At 32.9% G+C, this 20,450-nt stretch overlaps 1 protein-coding gene across 7 annotated transcripts in view; it reads left to right on the forward strand.

Moving 5' to 3' along the window:
- Positions 1-20,246, forward strand: part of LOC139785018 (octopamine receptor beta-2R-like) — a 29,621-nt gene extending 9,375 nt beyond the window's left edge. For 4 of the 7 annotated variants that reach the window (XM_071724188.1, XM_071724185.1, XM_071724186.1 and 1 more), the window contains 2 exons: positions 16,324-17,662; positions 19,625-20,246. In XM_071724188.1, coding sequence (XP_071580289.1) covers positions 16,668-17,662; positions 19,625-19,871 — 1,242 coding nt within the window. In that variant the 5' untranslated portion in view covers positions 16,324-16,667 and the 3' untranslated portion in view covers positions 19,872-20,246. Of the gene's footprint in view, positions 1-16,323; positions 17,663-18,546; positions 18,697-19,624 lie in introns of those variants that run through there. The other 3 variants (XM_071724189.1, XM_071724190.1, XM_071724191.1) reach the window with 3 other exon arrangements.
- Positions 20,247-20,450: the final 204 nt, after the last annotated feature.

The following is a 20,450-nucleotide window of genomic DNA, read 5'->3' on the forward strand; positions in this document are numbered from 1 at the left end:
TATTTAGATCCTCCTCACACATTCTTAAATCGTCATGTGAGACGGTCATTTTATCCTTGTGTCAAGAAAGCATATAAATCTTCCTAACTGCGCTACTTCTCAAAATCTCTCAAATCGACGTTGCAATTTAATAATTTAATCTCAAAGTTTTTGCTAAATATCACGACATCAAGAAATTACATTGATAATCTCATTTTGAGAAACAAATTTTTCCGATTTTCAAATTAATTACATATAATAGTACGAGAAATGAGCAAAACGCAGTCCATGGTCTGCTATAATTGTAATCTTGCAACAACGTGTTTTACTTGATCAAAGCTGAGTTAAATGTTTTATGTTCTCAAATTTAAAATTGACTCCCGTGAGTGTTGCTAATCTAAAAATTTACATATTTTTCGCTTTCTTAAGCTTATTTTTATAATCTTATATTTATATCTCTTTACGTAATTTAAAATAATTTTTATAAAGTCAAATCGATTATCCATATTTTTTCTTTTTAAGCTTAAAAAATAGAGAGAACTTATTTATCAATTTAAATCGAATCAATAATTTGATCTAACGAGTCAAATCAAAGATTTAATTCGTGAATCTTTCAATGCGATCAAACTTTAATTTCACAGTGGACTATCACGTTTTTATTAGTGTAATTATTTAGCGCAACTTATATTAATGTAAAATAAAGTGCAACAAAGTAAATTGTAACATATGTTTTAAAAAAAATAATCGCTATGCACATTAAAATTATAAGAAAGAAATTCTGTTATTTCTCTATACTTAAATATGTATTGAATTTTGATTGAGAGTAAGATGTATAAAATCTGCAATATAATATATAATAATTGCTTGTAAACTCAATATTTGCTGTTTGAATATTTGTCTACATATAAGTTTATCAAAGCATAAAGTAAGTCGTAACTATAATTTTCAAGGTCAAACGTTAGTTAAAGACGATAAGATATAGTAAACGAGCTACGAAATAGTCGTTAACATATGAGCGATAAGTCATAGAAATGGCAATACACATATTTCATCAGAGTCGTAATAGCAAAAGAACTTGCTCGGCATCAATATTTATTGTCTTATGGCTGTGGTCGCGGTAGAATGCGCAAGATTTGTTATAAATGGATTTACACTATGACGTGATATAATGCAGAAGGCAATAAGCGCTCTTATCGAGGTAATCTCGACGCGATATTGAACGTAAAGGCTTGACTTACGTTAACTTTCGTTGCTGTATGTTTTATCTTGTAATTCGTACAAGGATGCCGAATAAAATAGCGTTTAGCTTTTACTTTAATTATTATGTATCAAGATGCAATAGCAACGGAAATTTACAGACTATGTAATTTTTCGACGGAAGAAATGCTTTCTTCGGAGGAAAGCGTAAATATCACAGCTTTATATTATCCATTTATTGCGCGTTCAAGGGAAAGGATATGAATCAAATGGTATCAATCGAGTTCAATTCCATGGATAAAGTATATAATTAGGAGTAATTAGGATTCTAATAATGAGTAATTTAATTAATTCATTGTCCTAAGAATGTTTAATTCGATCAATTTGTATACTTTTGTATTTTCTTTACTGTTTATTGTTTTTAATAAACAATACACACACACACACACACACACACACGCGCGCGCGCGCGCGCAGAGAGAGAGAGAGAGAGAGAGAGAGAGAGAGAGAGAGAGAGAGAGAGAGAGAGAGAGAGAGAGAGAGAGAGAGAGAGAGAGAGAGAGAGAGAGAGAGAGAGAGAGAGAGAGAGAGAGAGAGAGAGAGAGAGAGAGAGAGAGAGAGAGAGAGATATAGTATCGCAATTTATTACGCGCTCCAGGATAGGATCCTCTCAAGCGCAAAAATTATAATACAAAATATACAAGTAAACTAAACTAAACTAAAGATAACACAAAGTAATTTAGGATCGAAAAAATCAACGCCCCTATGTTTTATGCAGTATACATGTGTAAGCCAGCATACGTGTGTCAGTGCCTGTGTACGCGTGTGTGTGAGTGAGTGTGTATGTATGGACTCATGATTTCGCTCTTAGCAAATAGTCGTATAGCATTCTCTTGAAAGCATTTAGTGACTCAGAATTACGTATGTTATACAGTAGGCTATTCCAAAGTTTGGCCGAATGATACCTGAATGACCTTTTATAAAATTCAGTTCGACATAAAAGCAAAGATAAGGTGTCGTTTTGTGCCCTAGTATCTCGCTGAGTCCTGTCACATCTAAATTCAAATCTGCTGTATAAGACGCTAGGGACCTTAGAACACAGAAGGGTAAAAGTCAGATTGCCAATAAAATAATCTCGTCGTGAACTCAACTTTAGCCACCCAAGCTTGTTGAAATATGGGGTGATATGCTCATCCCATCTCGCCTGATATATAAAGCAGACGCAGGCATTGAAAGCCCGTTGAAGCCTCAAGTTTTGCTCACCCGAGATATCCGTGAAAACAGAGCAACAATAATCAAAGAAAGGCACTATTAAAGCAGAGACTAACCGCACTCGCAGTGGAAACGGCAGTAGGTGCTTGCACAGTTTAATTCGGTGTAATGAGAGACAGACAGAGAGAGAGAGAGAGAGAGAGAGAGAGAGAGAGAGAGAGAGAGAGACCTTTGACAAAGCATAATAATAAAGTTTTACAGTAATAAAGCTAATAAATTAAGTGCTTTATACTTAAAACAAATTCACGCGTTCACATTAGCTGTTAGATTTTGTATACAACACACATAATATGAAAGATTTGTGTATATACTAAATAATTTATATACGTCAAAATTAGTTATTTTAACTTTTATACTTTTGAAAAAATCCACTTATCTAAATTTTACAACAAGCTCTTCAATTATCACAGCTCCAACCACTAGAGTACTAGCCGAGAATTTATATTGCCAGGTTCAGATTTATCGCGAACAAGCTTCGCGCTCCAACTGATATTACGCTCCACTTCCTTAACTGAATCAAACATTGTCATTTCAACTATTGTTGTTGCTCGTGTTACGTAAATTACTACCAATAATAGTCATAATAGCCACTTTCCAGTACCGCGATTATTACACAATTATTATAGTTACCATTAACGTATTAATGATGAATCATACATGTAAATTAAAGATCAATATAAAATCATAGCAATGTAAAATAAAGCAATATAAAAAAATAGCAATATAAAATTATAGCAATGTTATACTGTGCCGTACACAGAAATATTGCAGAGGTGTCATGTAAAAAATTGTATGTATTATACATAATATACACAGAGATATATGTATACGTAGAGAGAGAGAGAGAATGAGAAGAGAGGAATGAGAGAAAGAGGGAGTGAGAGAGTGAATGAAATAGTGAGTGAATAAGTGAAAATTGAAGATACTTAGAAAAACTTTATTGTTAAAGCATTTGCTCAAAGAAATTAGTTAAATCTAATAAATGAGACAAATGCAACTAATATGGGATACCCAGGAGAGGTTGTCGAATATTTCCACAAACAAAAAAATTCTGAAAAATCCAATTATTTATTTATTGACCTTTCTCTTCTCTTATTATAAGTGATTAGAGACATAAATAAATTACATATATATATATATATATATATATATGTATGTATAAAATTAGTAACATCAAAGGTAAATAATAGATATACAAGAATACACTATTTAAACGACAAGAGTTGAATAAGAGAATGTATGAATTAAGCTAATCAGTCCAATCTATATATATAAAATAGAATGTCTGTATGCATGTATGTATGTATGTATGTATGTTCTTTATACACTCTTGAACTATTCGACCGAATTTTTACCAAAAATATATAAAATAGGGGTAGAATTTCCCGGGGAGTGTTATAGAGTGTATAGTTTTTCGTTACCGATCTTTTTGGGAATCGGTATCGGAAATTTTTCCAATTTTTCGGTAAATAATTGACCAAATTTTAAAGAATTGTATATAAAACAGGGGTAGAATTTCTTGGGGAGTGCCATAAAGTGTATAATTTTTCGTTACCGATCTTTTAGGAAACCGGTACCCAAATTTTTTTCTATTTTTCGGGAAATAATTGACTGAATCTTAAAGAATTGTATATAAAACAGGAGTAGAATTTCCCGGGGAGTGCCATAAAGTGTATAATATTTCGTTATCGATCTTTTTGGAAACCGGTATCAGAAATTTTTCCAATTTTTTTGGAAATAATTGATCGAGTAGAAAAAGATTGGTTACGACATGTTTAATCCATGAACACTCCTTATGTTTGTCCACAATAAGGATATTGAAACATAAATCTAAATAAAGTCGTTTTAAGAAAAACGACTCCCGGGCGAAGCCCGGGTAACCAGCTAGTATATATCTATTTAAATACACTTTTTTTTAATTGAAAAATGTAATAATATTCTTAAAATATAAGTATATATTACAAATAAAAATAAGTAATATAATATATAAGTTTTCGCATAAAATATATCTTAATGTTCCCAGGATACCAGCGATTTTTTGCTTCATAGTAAACGCGCGTTGAACTTTTCCGAACTTTATTTTCTTTAAACTCTTCATTGCCTGGATATCACAGGCGAATTCTTTGGAATTTGCTCGTTATAGTTAATTACGGTTTATTTTACGATCGAGCAGAATTGGGTGCTGTTTTCATGCAATTCGGTCGAAACTTCAAGTCTTGCCTCTCGAACCCTTATCATTATTGCTGGAGGGTCCAATCGATATTCGACACCGGGCAGAGTCACTTGGCAATCGGACATTGTGTACACTTTCAGTTAATGTTGCTGACAAAAAATTTTTTAGAACAAGAAATTTCTTTTCTAATTGTATTTAAAATAATTATGCTCAAGTATTTGTTGTATTATAAAAGTAAAAGTCACCGGATTGAAATCAATAGATGTAAGGGTAAGGTAGGAATCGTCAAAAATTAAAACGATTAAGCATAAATATATTACACCTAAATTTATGCAAGTTCTTATATATAATGTAAACTTCTATATTCCTTGTTAATATCATAAGGTATATGCATATTACATATACAACATACCTAGAAATAATGCTTCAATGCTTGCAATTTTAATCAAGTTTAATATACACGCACGCGCATGTATATTATTTACACACACACACACACACACACACACACACACACACACACACACACACGCACGCACGCACGCACGCACGCACATGACGATTAATATACTATATTTTGATTTCCAATAAACAACATTGTAAACATTGTTTCAAAAAAACACGGATCAAACTACGCGAAATTATGATATTTAAATCCTGTTTGTGCGTGCATAATTATAATAAATTACTATATATAATGAAATTTGTATGACATCACAGTGATAGGTAATATAATTGTAAAATTAATCGGAACTTGTCGATTTACGTAGTAACGGGATATGTAATTACGTCACATTATATGGTACTCAAATATGTCCAAATTAGTATCCATATTTATTACAATTAATTTTTATTCTTTGTATTCACTTTTTCCTCAAAAGAAAAGTTAATATTATAGTCTCTAAGAAGAAGAAAATGTTAATGAGTTAATGAGTTAATGAGTTAATGTTAACAAAACGTATAGCAGTATAAGGAGGTACAAATATTCTATGACTACCTTTTTGCTATAGATTAATAGGTTAATTAGTAGAATCGATGCTTTCATATTAAAAATTTCAGGACTGAAATAAAAAAATTACCTCAACTATACGTACAGCTCCTGTACAAATAGAGATTTTACGATTTACGGATTGAAAGATGTGGAACGAATAAAAGTTAACGAGTAGCATTGGCTCGCCCCGTGAGATTTAATCAAGCTATACCGAAGACGTCTTTTTAATGCCCATTGTGTGTGTGTGTGTGTGTGTGTGTGTGTGTGTGTGTGTGTGTGTGTGTGTGTGTGTGTGTGTGTGTGCGTGTGTGTGTGTGTGTGTGTGTGACGGAGTAATCGAGTAATATAGCGTAAAAACAATGATGCGATTGAATACAGTAGCGAAAAACGAAACGCTAATGTCGCGCATCTCGATGCCGATCTTGGTACTGTTCTGATTGCAACAGTATGAAAACAAACGCGAGTCATAACGCATTCTTCGCTACAGCAATCTTGCCGATGCGACGGTCTCTTGCGTAACCAACATGGCGTTATTCAATTGCAGCGTCTCAAGGTTTCTACCTCAGTGTTCACGCGAGCGTTCGAAAATGTTCAACATTCCATGCGGCGGCATTTATTATCTCGAACCTCACAAGTCCTACGTTTTCAAGGTGTTTCTTCCCCCGTTTCATAATTCTTTATCAACGATCTGTCGTGTTCAACCTCTGTCGTGTTCAGCTAACACACAAATCGTGAAAACTTATTCGGAGCGTGTTTTCTTATAACGAGAGGAAGACAAAGCAGAGGAGCTTTTTTTTCAAAGAATAGCAGATGAAAATAGTCTCGATAAGTATCTGTCACAGGACTAAGTACTTGTACGTAAAAAGATGAAATAATGAAATTTATGAGAAATGTTATTGTTAGAGAATAACGATAAATGATTTTATGCATAAAAGTGGCGATACGAATGATTTTTTAGACGTAAAGTAGAGATCTTGAATTATAAAGATGTCTAATAAATATACATACATATGTATTTAACAGGGTGTTTGAAAAGTTCTCTTACTTAGATTTTATTACGTATATACGTTGAGAAAGGAAAGATACTCTTGATAAGAGGTCTTTTTGGACCTTTATGGTCCTTTTCTCGTTTTATCATTGACGACACAATACGACACGTTCGTTTGTATGACAGATAAAATGATCGGTTGTATAGAAATGATATTCTAGCGCGAGACATAAATGCACCTCCGTGAGTCGCTTCCCTTGGATCGAGTAATGACATTCTATTTATATGATTAAGAACGACCGAAAATAAACAGGCGCATTCGATTATCTATTTTGAGAGCCCGTCAGCTCGAAGGTCGAATTACAAATTTCGTATTCAAGGGTATTAAGCACCATGTACCTCGGTACCCACGCTCGTTAAATCGATCGCTGCCCTACGACGCGCGCGACCTGCATTGCAGCTACTGAATAAGGACGCATACATATAACTAGATTTTTCAATTTCAACGCGTTTTAATTACACAGTTTTGTAAAAGACTTGTGTCGCACCATGTAACTATATACTTATCACGTTATAATATATACTTAAACGTTATAATATCTGATTGTATATATACATATATGCCATATATCTAAGCAAATATATACGATATTTAAAATCAAATCACGCATAACAAAACGTAATTAATAGATAGATAGATAGATAGTATGTTTTGACAAATTTTTCATTAGTACAACTATTAAAATTGTTTACGTGATGTAATTTGTGTCAATGCTAAAAATCAAAACTAATGTCAAACCGATGTTACGTTGCATGTATGTACATGCAGGATTATATCAGGCATTAAATCTTATTATTTTTGAGCAACTAAATTTGATCAACGAATTTATATTGGGACTTTATTTATTTATTTATATACGACATATGTAAATAATAACTCACATTGTAAATCAATATTCACTAATTGGATTTACGTTATGGTCGAATAGTCGTTTATCCATCGTACGTGACTTATTACTGTAAATAATTAAAATAGATTCAGTTTCACGATGTATGTAGTATGTACACATATTTTTTACTTTATGCTGGAGGGTGCGCGCGTCACGCATGTATGTGTATATGTAAGTGTCTCTGCTAGTGTGATATTTAAATATATAATCTTCCAGTAGATATATAAACGTGTAATGTGAGTGTAATATAAATTTGCTTGCATAGTAATAAAATTTAAAAAAAGGTATCTATATATGTATAAACATCAATACCTACCACCTAATTTTATTTTTTATTTCCAATTGTTTTTACGTTGCAATAATTTCCACTACAAATTAAACTACTACAGTATCTGATTTTATACTCTTATTATATACTGTATTATATATCCATATAAATCGCCAAAAACTTCGATCTTTCATAGTATTATATCTGTCAGTTTATTTAAAATTTATGCACACACTTTGCCAACATATTGAAGAAATTGTTAGCAAAATTAGATAATGTTAGAAATATTCGAACAAGAAATCAATGATAATGTTTTTGAGAGCTTTGGAGATATTCAAGCCAAAGACAATAACTTTGACAGTCACCTTTTGTAAAAAATAAACGAATAATTAATATATAGCTAAATAACGTAATTGACACTAAAATTTAGAAGTCAATATATCTTAATACATGTACATAAATCACTTTTATTCAACTTTTACATGTTGAATATATGTTTGAAGTTATGGCCACGGAGTATTTTTCACATATAGTCTAATAGCACAATGTTTTCTATAACAGAAAAAATGATTATACAGAAACTACAATATATAAAAAAGCGTTAGTGTTTTATTCATTTACCGATGTTTAAAGTTTAAAGATATCCTTTTCGAAAACAGTGTCTCATAAGAAAAACTTTATTAAATTTTTTCGACTTAATCTTTCTTAATTATTCATCCCTGTTTGGTTGTGTATCACCGGTTTGTATAAAATATCAATTCTGTATAAAATATCAGTTAATAAAATTCGTATTAGCATGATCGAGAGGAATTGCCCAGATAGCCGCGGGGGAAATCAACAAATTATTGGAAATTACATGTACAACTATATAGCTTACGCCTCTGTTAATATTTCTGCCGTTATAATATAACATCATGTGGCTGCTATCTAGCTATTATCAGTTTTCAAAGTGCGCACAATTTAGTAAAATAAATTGTCTTTCGCAATAAATAGCAAAGTTTATTGCAAGTAACAATGTGCGATAAAAGGCAAATCGAATGACAAAATACTTTATGTAACGCAATTGAGTAACTAATCGAAAGAATGAAAGGAACGAGAAGCTCTCAGACGACGAGAAGAGACCTTCTTCATAAAAACGAAGATAAAGATAAAATTATTTATTACAATGCAATGCAATAGATTTGTTAAGATTTGGTGTCATTTTTGCCTGAGATAAGACATCAAAATGGTTATCTGTAAGCTATATCAAATACCATGAAATTTAATTGCACAAATTGCAATTTAATTGTGCGAAGGACATCGTGTCGCACCGCGTTCATCTATTAGCTATTTTAATCGTAGAAGAAATTTTGCTGAACATCTTTACTGAACATCTTAAGACGTTTTCCCAATAATTCTCTCTATCGACGACGAAGACCGTGACTGCGAACGCAATCTATCGTTAAGCAATCTTGCGAGCTTTGTAACTACGAAACTGTAGAATTTAGTTTTCCAATAAGAGTAACTTCTCTCTCTATTCAAACCACGTCACGCGTTTCATTAATGTTCACTTGTATATTATAAATCTTCTACTGAGAATGTCATATGTGACAACTATATCGAAAGAAAGACATATTACATATTATACAAAGACAACGTTACATCTACAATAATATACATAAACAATTAATAACAAACATATAAACAGTATATTAAATTTAGAATTAAGAAAAATTAAAAGATATATATATTTTCTAGTTACGCTGTTAAATTTTCGTAACGTCAAATTATACTCAATTTAAATCATTTTTAATTATTCCTAGGTTGCTTCTGAGGTTGCCAGGTTGCCACTGAGCCTACTCAAAATAATGTTAATTTAACTAAACCCCCCAATGGAGTTAAAATAATACTATTTTGAGTTAAAATAATAAATTTCCACACGCATTTTAATTAAAAATGGCAAAATATTTAACTCAAGGTATTGGTTTAAATTCCATCCTTTAATATTTAACAATGTAAAAAAAATTGAGTTTTTTACTCTCTTATACCTTGAATCTTTACTATTAAACTGGCTACAGTTACATTTAATACTTCAAATTGCGCAGAATTAATTTTACTTATGCATATGAAATGCACCTTTATGAAAAACAGGTTGCGCCCTAATAAATAATATTAGTCAACATCTATGAACGCTTCGAATTCACATGACTTTAGTTGTTAGTAAAAGCTATTCTTCAATTTGAGGTTAAGCTTCCTATAATAATAATTAAAATTTTTTACGAAATAAATAAATGCAAATGTATAATAAGATTGTGATATTAATTATCCTCTAATGCAACAGTGCTTATTGTTAGCTATTGAATTTATCAAATCTCTATTTAACGACTGCTTTTTTTGGACACAAAATGGATACTCATAACAACATATTGGACGGCCATCGTATATTATGTATCATATGATGAAGACGAAAACTATATGTAGCGGATAATAAAGCTCGGACATTGCAGCAAGAATCTGGCACGCTTTGCAGTTTGCTGGGCAAGCATCGATTTGTCGTTGCCGCCATTCTATGCTTTATCGATGACATGACGATTTTAACATTCGTGGAAAATTTTAGCCAGACGATCACTACGGAAGAAAACCACGTTCGTAACCAAATTTCGTACAAGAAACATACCACACCCAAACGTCCCACACACACACACGCACACGCGCGCGCACACACACACACACACACACACACACACACACACACACACACACACACGCACGCACGCACGCACGCACGCACGCACGCACACACACATATCTACATATACACACATTGCCAACATGTGACCAAGCCAGTGCGGAAGCTAGAACCCGTCAGTGCTCTTTGGCATGAATTGGCAGCGCACTCGATGCAGAATCACGACAATCCTGGCGTCTCGATCGAAGGTCAGTGTCGCAACAACAAGCTGCATTATTTACGGAAAAGCAAACCCGGTTCGTTCTAAGTAAACGCGCCCGATAAAATTGTTACATAAAATTACTTGAAGAAGCAACAGCGTGTCTTTTGTCTTCCATTGCATAATTGTAGCCTTAAGGACAAAAATCTGTTAAGAGACTAAAATATTTCTTCAACCTTATTGTTACTTTGTCACACACAATTTTTATAGAAATAAATAATAAAACGATGTTTAACGATGTTATATAACAATAATGTAAAAAATATATATGTATAGTAATAATTAACAGAAAAGGTTTTATCTTGATATGTTTGTAAAGCCCCTTGCACAATGCCAGGCAACAGGCAATAGGAACAGGAAATAACCAAAAAATCGTTAATTACAACCTAAAAAATTCGAATACTATGATTGGTTGGCAACAGGCAATAGGCACAGAATTTCCAACGTGACGGAAACTCTGTGTCTATTGCTTGTGTCACTGTTTATTCTGCATTTATACATGATTTCTGATTTCTATTCCCTGTTCCTATTGCCTGTTGCCTGGCATTGTGCAAGGGGCTTCACTGAGAATTTATTTCACGAACTCATTACGGTCAACATTATTATATTGTATATGTACATATGTATATCGCATGACGATTGTGTGTGTGTGTGTGTGTGTGTGTGTGTGTGTGTGTGTGTGTGTGTTTGTGAAAAGAGATGGAAGAACGGATTAAATCAGGCCTTTTGAAAGATTTTGATACATTCAATGATATTAGAATAAAATAAACAAGAATAAATAAACTCTAAAAAAAGAATATAACTAATAAAAAGAAAATAAAATAAACAAATTCAAAAGTATTTCTTACATCTGCATTTTTCTGTACATGTTAACGAAATCGTGTAATAAATCAATGTGCTATTTTCGCTAAAACGACGGAATATGCGAAGGACCAGCGGGAGAAAAAATTCTGAGCTAAAATGACGATTCTTATATTGTTGGATGACTTATTTATGCTATTCACGTTTCGGGAGGGTTTCGGCGTACATGATGCGAATCGCATATTAAGCGTACGTATCCCTCGACGGTTGCCCTGACAAATTGCGAAGACCACAATACCATGCTTGTATAAGCGTACGCTTGCTTAAAAAAGAAACGAGAGAATCAGCAACGAAATTTTTCGGCAGGTATGACGTGGCGCGTTTCGTGGCACAAGCAAAATTTCGATAGTATGTTTCTTTGTGGACCGAGAGTCTTGAGCTTTTTTTAATTTTGTAAGGTACGGTATATTTTGACGCTTGAAGACAAAATGATATCAAGAGACACGGTAGTGTCTCGCGCCAAGTATACGCGGAGCGAGACCGATGTATATCACGGGAGTGATCCTCATTAAACATAAGCTATTTAAAAAATTTTTATTGAGCAACTCTCAAATTGAGAAATATCACATTCAAAAAAAGTTCGCAGACTTAAAGCATTGAAGTGGAAGATGAAGATGATGAACTAATAAATAAAAAATAATTTACCGTATCTCAGAATTTAGAAACAAATATAAGCATGCAAAATATATATATTACTATATAAGAAAGAAGAAAGTGTGGTAATATATCTATATCTTAATGTTTCACAATTAAATTATAATAATATATTGTAAATTAAATTACAATATGGATAATTTATGAAGAAAGAAGTTATAATATTTAGTAAAAATATTTAATATAGTAATCTTTTTGTATTTTAGGAATTTGGCTTATTAAATTGTTCAAGCAGTTTGCCCATGCAAACTATTCGAGCCTATACGTAAGCCTTATTGAATAGGTAATAGGTGGTTGCCGATAAATTTAGACGTTTTTGATTGATATATGACGTTCCGACGAAACAATAATCCAATTTATTAGTTTTGTAAGGTCTCGATAAAGTTTTACGCGTGACTATATACGAAATCGCATTAGTACCGATACAAACGCTCGAAAATGCTAGAAATTCTCATTATGCTGAAAGCGGTAAGATACGAGACCGACTCATCATTGATCTTTCGAATTCTGAGGTCTGCCCTTGGCCAGTCTTAGCGTCGAGAATTCTACTTATATTCAATAGACGCCTGTGTGCGATTTACATGCTCGGCATCGTTACGTGATGCAATTCTCTACCGCATAAACGAGATATGCGCTCCGATTCTTCTTATAGGTATGTATTCATATATGTAGAATTTTTTATATACGTAGAATTTTGTCAAAGATACTGGAAAATAGAAATCCTTCCCGCTGCTAGTATCAATAGTAGAATCGAATGGCTACTTCTGCTCGGGCAGCAGGTACAACAATATTCGCCAACGATTTCTCTATACAATTTTTGATAAAGCGATGTAGCACACTATTACTATTACAGCCATTTACGCCATATGATGAGAAAGAGAGAGAGAGAGAGAGAGAGAGAGAGAGAGAGAGAGAGAGAGAGAGAGAGAGAGAGAGAGAGATATCACGTTAATAACAATTTAATTAATTAATTAAAATTATAATATAATCTTATATTTTTTAATATTTAATTTTCTAATCTTGTCCAATCTTACGCTTCTCTAGCTCTCATTGTATTGAAAACAAAATTTGTAGCTGAAGAAAGGTGCATGAAAGTGATCGATGGATATATAACATAACCAGATAACTTGAGTCGCCAGTGAATAATTAAGAATTAATAGAGGTATAATGTTCGACCCAACTGGCCAAATTTTATTGCTCAAAACAACGTGGATTTTACCACCGCACGGCTCTGACACAGCGAATTATGCCGTTTAATAAGTTTTCTATTGTTTTAATTTCAACGCACAAATATTTTTTAGATTCGACATAGTTTGGACATTATGTCTGACCAATCAATATTTGTGAGTACATACGCTTGAAAAGGACCGGAATCTACGGTCGAAACGTAGCGTTGTTTTGAGCAATAAAATTTGGCCAGTTGGGTCGAACATTATACCTCTATTAATATAACATAACATATGTATATTAGTATTAAAGTAAAATTTGATTCTCTTTATTAATCTTTTGCGTACCACCTGTTGATTTTCATTAATATATTACACTCGTTAGCGCGGTACTCCATATATCTAAATTTTCATTTAATAACATCGTTTGCAGTAATATATTATTTACGTATGTGTATGTGTGTGTGTTTACCTTTTTATCTTTACAATTAAACCGTTATATAAATCATTATTCAAATTACATTATCGCGATCACAATTAAATTTTTCTAATTAAATTTGCAATTTGAGAGCCATATATTGAATCATATAAATATAGAAACTGTACTTAGTATCATATATTTTTATATTAAAGCAAAGCATGCAATAACTTTATTAATTTTATTTGTTCATACACACACACACACTCACACACACACACACACACACACACACACACACACACACACACACACACACACACACACACACACACACACACACACACACACACACGCACGCACACACACACACACACACACACACACACACACACACACACACACACACACACACCTTCAATCATTTTTCACACAAAGCCGATAAGTCTATAATTTGATCACAATTCTCTCTTATTTCGTGCGAAAAACGGGAGTTACTGGAAAAAAATGCAAATTATTATAATTAAATCACACAGAGTTCTGTCATCGCCGAAAAATTGCTCTACAGTAATTATACAATTGAAAAAAATATGACGGTTGAAAGTTAGAACAAAATTGAAATAAATAACCTATTACCGCCGCGTAAAGTGAAATATTGCTACTCGACTAAAACTTCGTTTGTCTTTATAAATTGGTCAATAGTGCGTTGTCTTTTAACATAATAATTCTTTTTTCTTCATTCGGTGTGTCTCCTCTCACCGCGTTCTTAATTTCGACAATATTAACAGTATTTATAGTTTATTCAAGAATAAAAATTGCATCTTTGAGTGGTAGCTTTTTTCTCGGTCTCTTTTCTTCATGGCCGACCAACGCTACTGCTGGAATAATTGACCTAAATATACCGCAAAAATAGCGGATCATAAATTACATGGGCTCGACGAGAGTGCACTTGACACAGCACTGTCGCCACACGACTACTATGTCGGAGAAAGAGACAGAAAGATGCAAAGAGGGAAGAGAAAGAGGAACAGTGACTGAGAAAGATGTAGGGGAGGGAAAAATAAATAGGGAAAGAGAAGAGAGGACGTTCTATTGAAGGTTGCCAGCTCTCTTCCGACGTGTCCCCATTTTAAGTAGAAACGAATGGAAAACTGCCGTACCAGTTGATATGCGAATCTGGAAGGAATACAGCAATCGAAGAGTCTACACGCCGAAGGCTCGCATATGAATCGTCTATTACATCCAAGTTTATTTATGAGTTATAAGTTATACGATATCTATGGTTTACATCACAATTGTGAGCAAACTGAGCAGACTATCTAAAGAAAAGATAGACAGGATTGTGAAAACATTTCAAGATATAGGATTTTTATCTTAAATCGATAAATTTATAGCATAAACCTTTAAATGTATACATCTTAAATGCATCTTAATGTTAAATTATTATTTGTGTTTTATACATATAATACGTATTTATAAGTATATATATTGTATGTATAAAACACAAATAATATTGTAATTTAACATTAAGATGCATTTAAGACGTATACATTTAAAGGTTTATGTTTATGCTATAAATTTATCGATGGGTGTGTGTGTGTGTGTGTGTGTGTGTGTGTGCATACAATCATATATATATATGTGTGTGTGAAGTTTAAGAGATGTAATCATGTACAAATTATTAAGATGTAAACTGTGTAAAAATATCAAACTATACTCTTTCTTTCTTATGTTACTATTTTGTATTTATTTTCTATTTTATCATGCAATACCAGTTATTGAATTTTTTCCTGCGTAAAAAATTACTTCATTTTTATTTTGTTATGCAGAAATATCACATAGGTAATTATAAAATTTAGTCCTACAGAGATAAATCCAGATAACTACTCATTTTTGCAGTGCTCAATTTATGAAAAATATATTCATAATGTATTAGCTTCAGATATAAAATAATTACAGAGCTTATAACAGAAAATAAATTTTTTTAAAAATAATTTTATAAATATTCTTCAAATATTGTATACATTATTATTTTTTTTTGCATTTCTGTAAAAGTCAAATAATTAATTCAATAAAGAAAAAGTCTTTAGATACTGTAATATTCAATTAAATAAACAGCTCCTCAACTTAACAACGTTAATATTGACATAATTTGTTGCGAGAAAATGTGTCAAATAATATTGTGTAGTAGTATATTATATATATAAAAATAATGAAATATCTCTCGGATGTTTTGAAACAAAATGTTCATTGTTGCCATACAACTTTATACCGATTATTCTGTTTAAATTACACACATATATCTTGCAGTTAATCTCCAAACACATTCTAATGAAAAGAATATCTTCTCTGTAATATGCAATATGTATGCGAACGCTTATACATCTACTCGCTTGGATTGCGATAGCGATAGCGATAGCAGATTTAAAAATTGTTTTGTTGATTTTCTTAAGAATGTTTCTCTGTTTTTTATTTACAGATTCCGAAGAGTATACGTATATATGACGACATAGTAGCATCACCAAAGCATTGTTGCGAGCTTTACGTTCCTTTCGAATAAGTCTCTTCGTACACCTCGTAAAGACCTGAGCGATCGCGCTGGCTGCAGGAGCTCGGAGACAAGACGTGAAAAAGCGATCTTCCCCCTTGCTCGAATCGAAAATGAACGCAAGTCAGATGTGTCAACTAGTCGGGACTTTCGTCACCTAAAGTCATTTTCCTAAAACTCTTCGACCGAGAGGAGAAAAACTAAAGTATTATAGAGGACGGTCAACGCTCAGTGCAGGCTATAGGACTCAGCCGCCAACTCGCCTTTGGGCGAGCATGACCGCGGAAACGACGTTCGATCCGGCGGAGATTTCCTCGTTCGACGTGACACCGCTATTGGACGTCACTTCGACCGAGGAGAATCCTTATAGCAATAATACCGAGGTGAATGCGGTGGAGGTCAACTGGTCAGACATGCCTTCGGCAATCGTCAAAGTCTGCATCCTCGGTTCGATTATCGCCACGGCGCTGTTCGGTAATCTGCTGGTGATGGTGTCCGTGATACGGCACAGAAAGCTACGAATTATCACCAACTACTTTGTGGTCTCGCTAGCACTGGCGGATATGCTGGTGGCGATGTTCGCGATGACCTTCAACGCTAGCGTGCAGGTGACCGGCAGATGGCTTTTCGGCTATTTTATGTGCGACGTCTGGAATTCCTTAGATGTCTACTTTAGCACTAGCTCGATACTCCATCTAATGTGCATCTCGGTGGATCGATATTATGCGATCGTGAAGCCACTCAAGTATCCCATCAACATGACGAAGAGAGTGGTGGCGTTTATGCTACTGGCCTGCTGGGTGTCGCCGGCCATCATTTCCTTCGTGCCGATCTTCTGCGGCTGGTACACTACGGAAGAGAACAGCGTGCACAGGCACAAGCACCCAGAACTCTGCGAGTTTAAGGTCAACAGAATATACGCTATACTGTCATCAAGCATATCCTTCTGGATACCGTGTACCATCATGGCGGTCACATACTTTGCTATATTTAAAGAGGCTAACAAGCAAGAGAAGCAGATGCACAGCAGAATGGGCAATGCCATGTTGCTCAGTCACAGACCAAGTAAGGATCTTAATAATTTAAATGGAGAACTAAACAGTGCCGGATCGTCAAAAACATTAACTTTAAATGAGATCAACACCGAGCATTTACACACCCCCACGAAAGACAAACATATGATGAAGATGAAGAGAGAACACAAAGCGGCAAGAACGCTGAGTATCATTATGGGTACCTTCATCCTTTGCTGGTTGCCATTTTTCCTTTGGTATGTGCATTCAAGTTCTCTTAATAAAACACTACATGTATGTATGTCAATGTGCTCGTAATTGATTAATTCTAATGTGTATTTTTAATCCTAACGGATTACTCTCTTAATTTGATAGATGACAATCGATAGATTTATCAATATTTTATTTAATGTGTGTTTGATTATACATATTAGTAAAATGTTTGATTCTTTTTAACACAGAGTGATCCATTATTAACGATGATATCGGAAAAGTGACGATTCTAAATCAGATAAAAAGTCAAAGATGTAACAATTTTTCAATGTAAGGCTTTGTTTTTAAGAAAATCAATTACAAAAAACTTGGAAATGTTTTCAGTCACTTTCGAAAGATATTTTTTAGCTACATTACAATATATAAATTATCCAACGTATTTCAATGTGTATTGACTATCAAAGTATGAATTAACAAATTCAATTTTTTGTTTATATAACATAAAAAATGTTGCTACAAAAGCTACTTGTAACATGTCAAGAGAAATTATTTTTTCTATTAAATCGGATATTTTAATTTTATGTATACATATTCTGATAAAAGGCAAATGAGGGTAATTGAGTAAGAGAATGAGAGAGTGAGAGAGAGAGAGAGAGAATTGTTGTTAAATTAAATTTATCAATTTGTAACCAGTATTATTGAAAATTATACAAATTGAAAGCAGAAAAGGATATTTTCAATTTACCAGTTTCGTCATTTAATTTTTTGAAAAACAAAATTATAAAAAGTATTTACCTAACATTTTTTATTTATTTTTCTTGTACCCTTTTTAATTATACCATCATTAACAGATTACTTAATACAAAATTTAATAACAGAAAACATAGAATTTAAATTATATTTTTTTAAGGAATTTATTTTTTATTAGAGATACAAAACAGTCTTACAGGAACATAAAAAGCGCATCAAGTTGCTTAAATGTAACCCTCTAGCTGCATACGTGGGTCTACGGCGTCCATGCCAAAACAACGTCTGCTTGTAACTTGAGAACCAGCAAGCCTGCCTATCTGGGTCCCCCTCTAAAAAAAGTAGGTGGGGGAAGGAATCCAAGGACCCAAAGCCGCTTCGAAAGATAAACATATCGCTGAATGCCGAGCGAGTCAAATCTCGCACGGACGTCTCAGACCCAGGTATACACTCGACATAGTCTTTATCTGTCAGTAACAATGTTGCAATTATTTATGATAAATGTGATTGTTTTTGGACAAAACAATGTTTCTTTAAAAGATTTTGACGAATAGTTGCTTCTCTAGTTTAGTTATTCCCAAAAAATGGAATTTCGGACGGCGGCCGAAGCTCGGTGGACGAATTTTTTTCAATATATTCTACATATTGTATCATAAAATTGTAATAAATTATTTAAAAAGTCATATATATGCCATATTATATATAATTTTATCTTTAATTTTTCATTTATCAATGATGTTCTCTACCTAAAAAGTACTATTTTGACCCTCCTGAATAATTCAACTTTTTTGAAGATATCAATCTGCACTATTTTCTTCTTGAACACTTATCTCTCAAGTAAAAAAACCTTAAAAGGATTTTTTTATATTGCATAGAAAAAAATTACAAAGTTTTAAAGAAATCCATCTGTTTCCTTTATTCTTATTCAAAGTTTATTAAAAATAAAATATTAAATAAACGATGTTTATCAAAATGACTATAAAATCGTCAACTACAATGTTGACAGATGTTTTGTGAATTTTTTCAGATTTTTAAAGTACTTTAAAGTAGGGAAAATAATGTCGGACGCGACAGACCCACGTATGCAAGGTCCCAAAAAAAAGTATACAGCTGGAGGGTTAAAACAAGTGTTAAGTTTGAATAAAATAGCTTTCATATTTCCCATTGCTCTCGAGATTTGAGTTTAAAAATAATTAATCTTCTGTCTTTGTATTTACAACATTTGTATATAGACAAATAATTATTAATTCAATTGTTAGGTACGTCATTACAGCGCTTTGCGGCGAGACTTGTCCGTGTCCCAACGTCGTGATTGCGATTCTATTTTGGATTGGGTACACGAATTCAGCATTAAATCCATTGATCTATGCGTATTTTAATCGCGACTTTCGAGAAGCGTTTAAAAATACCCTGCAGTGCGCTTTCTGTTCGCTCTGTAGACGAGAACCATCGGATCTCGAAGCGCTGGATTTTCGTCGGCCATCCCTCAGGTACGATCTGGTCTGACAGATTAAGGTATGCATTTCATTTTATGGCATTTTTCTTTCAAAACTTTATTACATACAATGCTACTACGTATGTCACTCGATAAATTAAAGTTGCCCTTGATACATTCCAAATTAATTAAAGTAAGATAGTTGTTATTATATTTATAAAATTATAACTTCTTGACTTCGCTGCAATGGGATAAAAATATCAATTTATAAGGTTTTACACATTTTATACCAAATTCATTTTATTAATTTGAAATAAACATATAAATTTTGAAGGAGAATTGTATATTTCTCACATTTTTTAGACAAAATATTTAATTTTTTATTTATTTTTCGTAACGTATATGTCTTAAATTTTTAACTACACACACACACACGCACATACATACATACATACATACATATATATATATATATACCATATATATATATGGAAAGGTAAAAGCCATAGTGGTGTATATATATTTTTTAATATATGGAAAGGTAAAAGCCATAGTGGTGTAAGTAAATTTTTTAAAATATTGACTCGTGCATGGGTAAGAATACGTCAGAAATATCACGATTTGGACGTGGTTTCCGGATTGATTTGCAA

Source organism: Temnothorax nylanderi, unplaced genomic scaffold, assembly GCF_030848795.1.
Source record: "Temnothorax nylanderi isolate EJ_2023f unplaced genomic scaffold, tnyl_v1.0 TNYL_tig0724_pilon, whole genome shotgun sequence".
Taxonomy (NCBI): domain Eukaryota; kingdom Metazoa; phylum Arthropoda; class Insecta; order Hymenoptera; family Formicidae; genus Temnothorax; species Temnothorax nylanderi.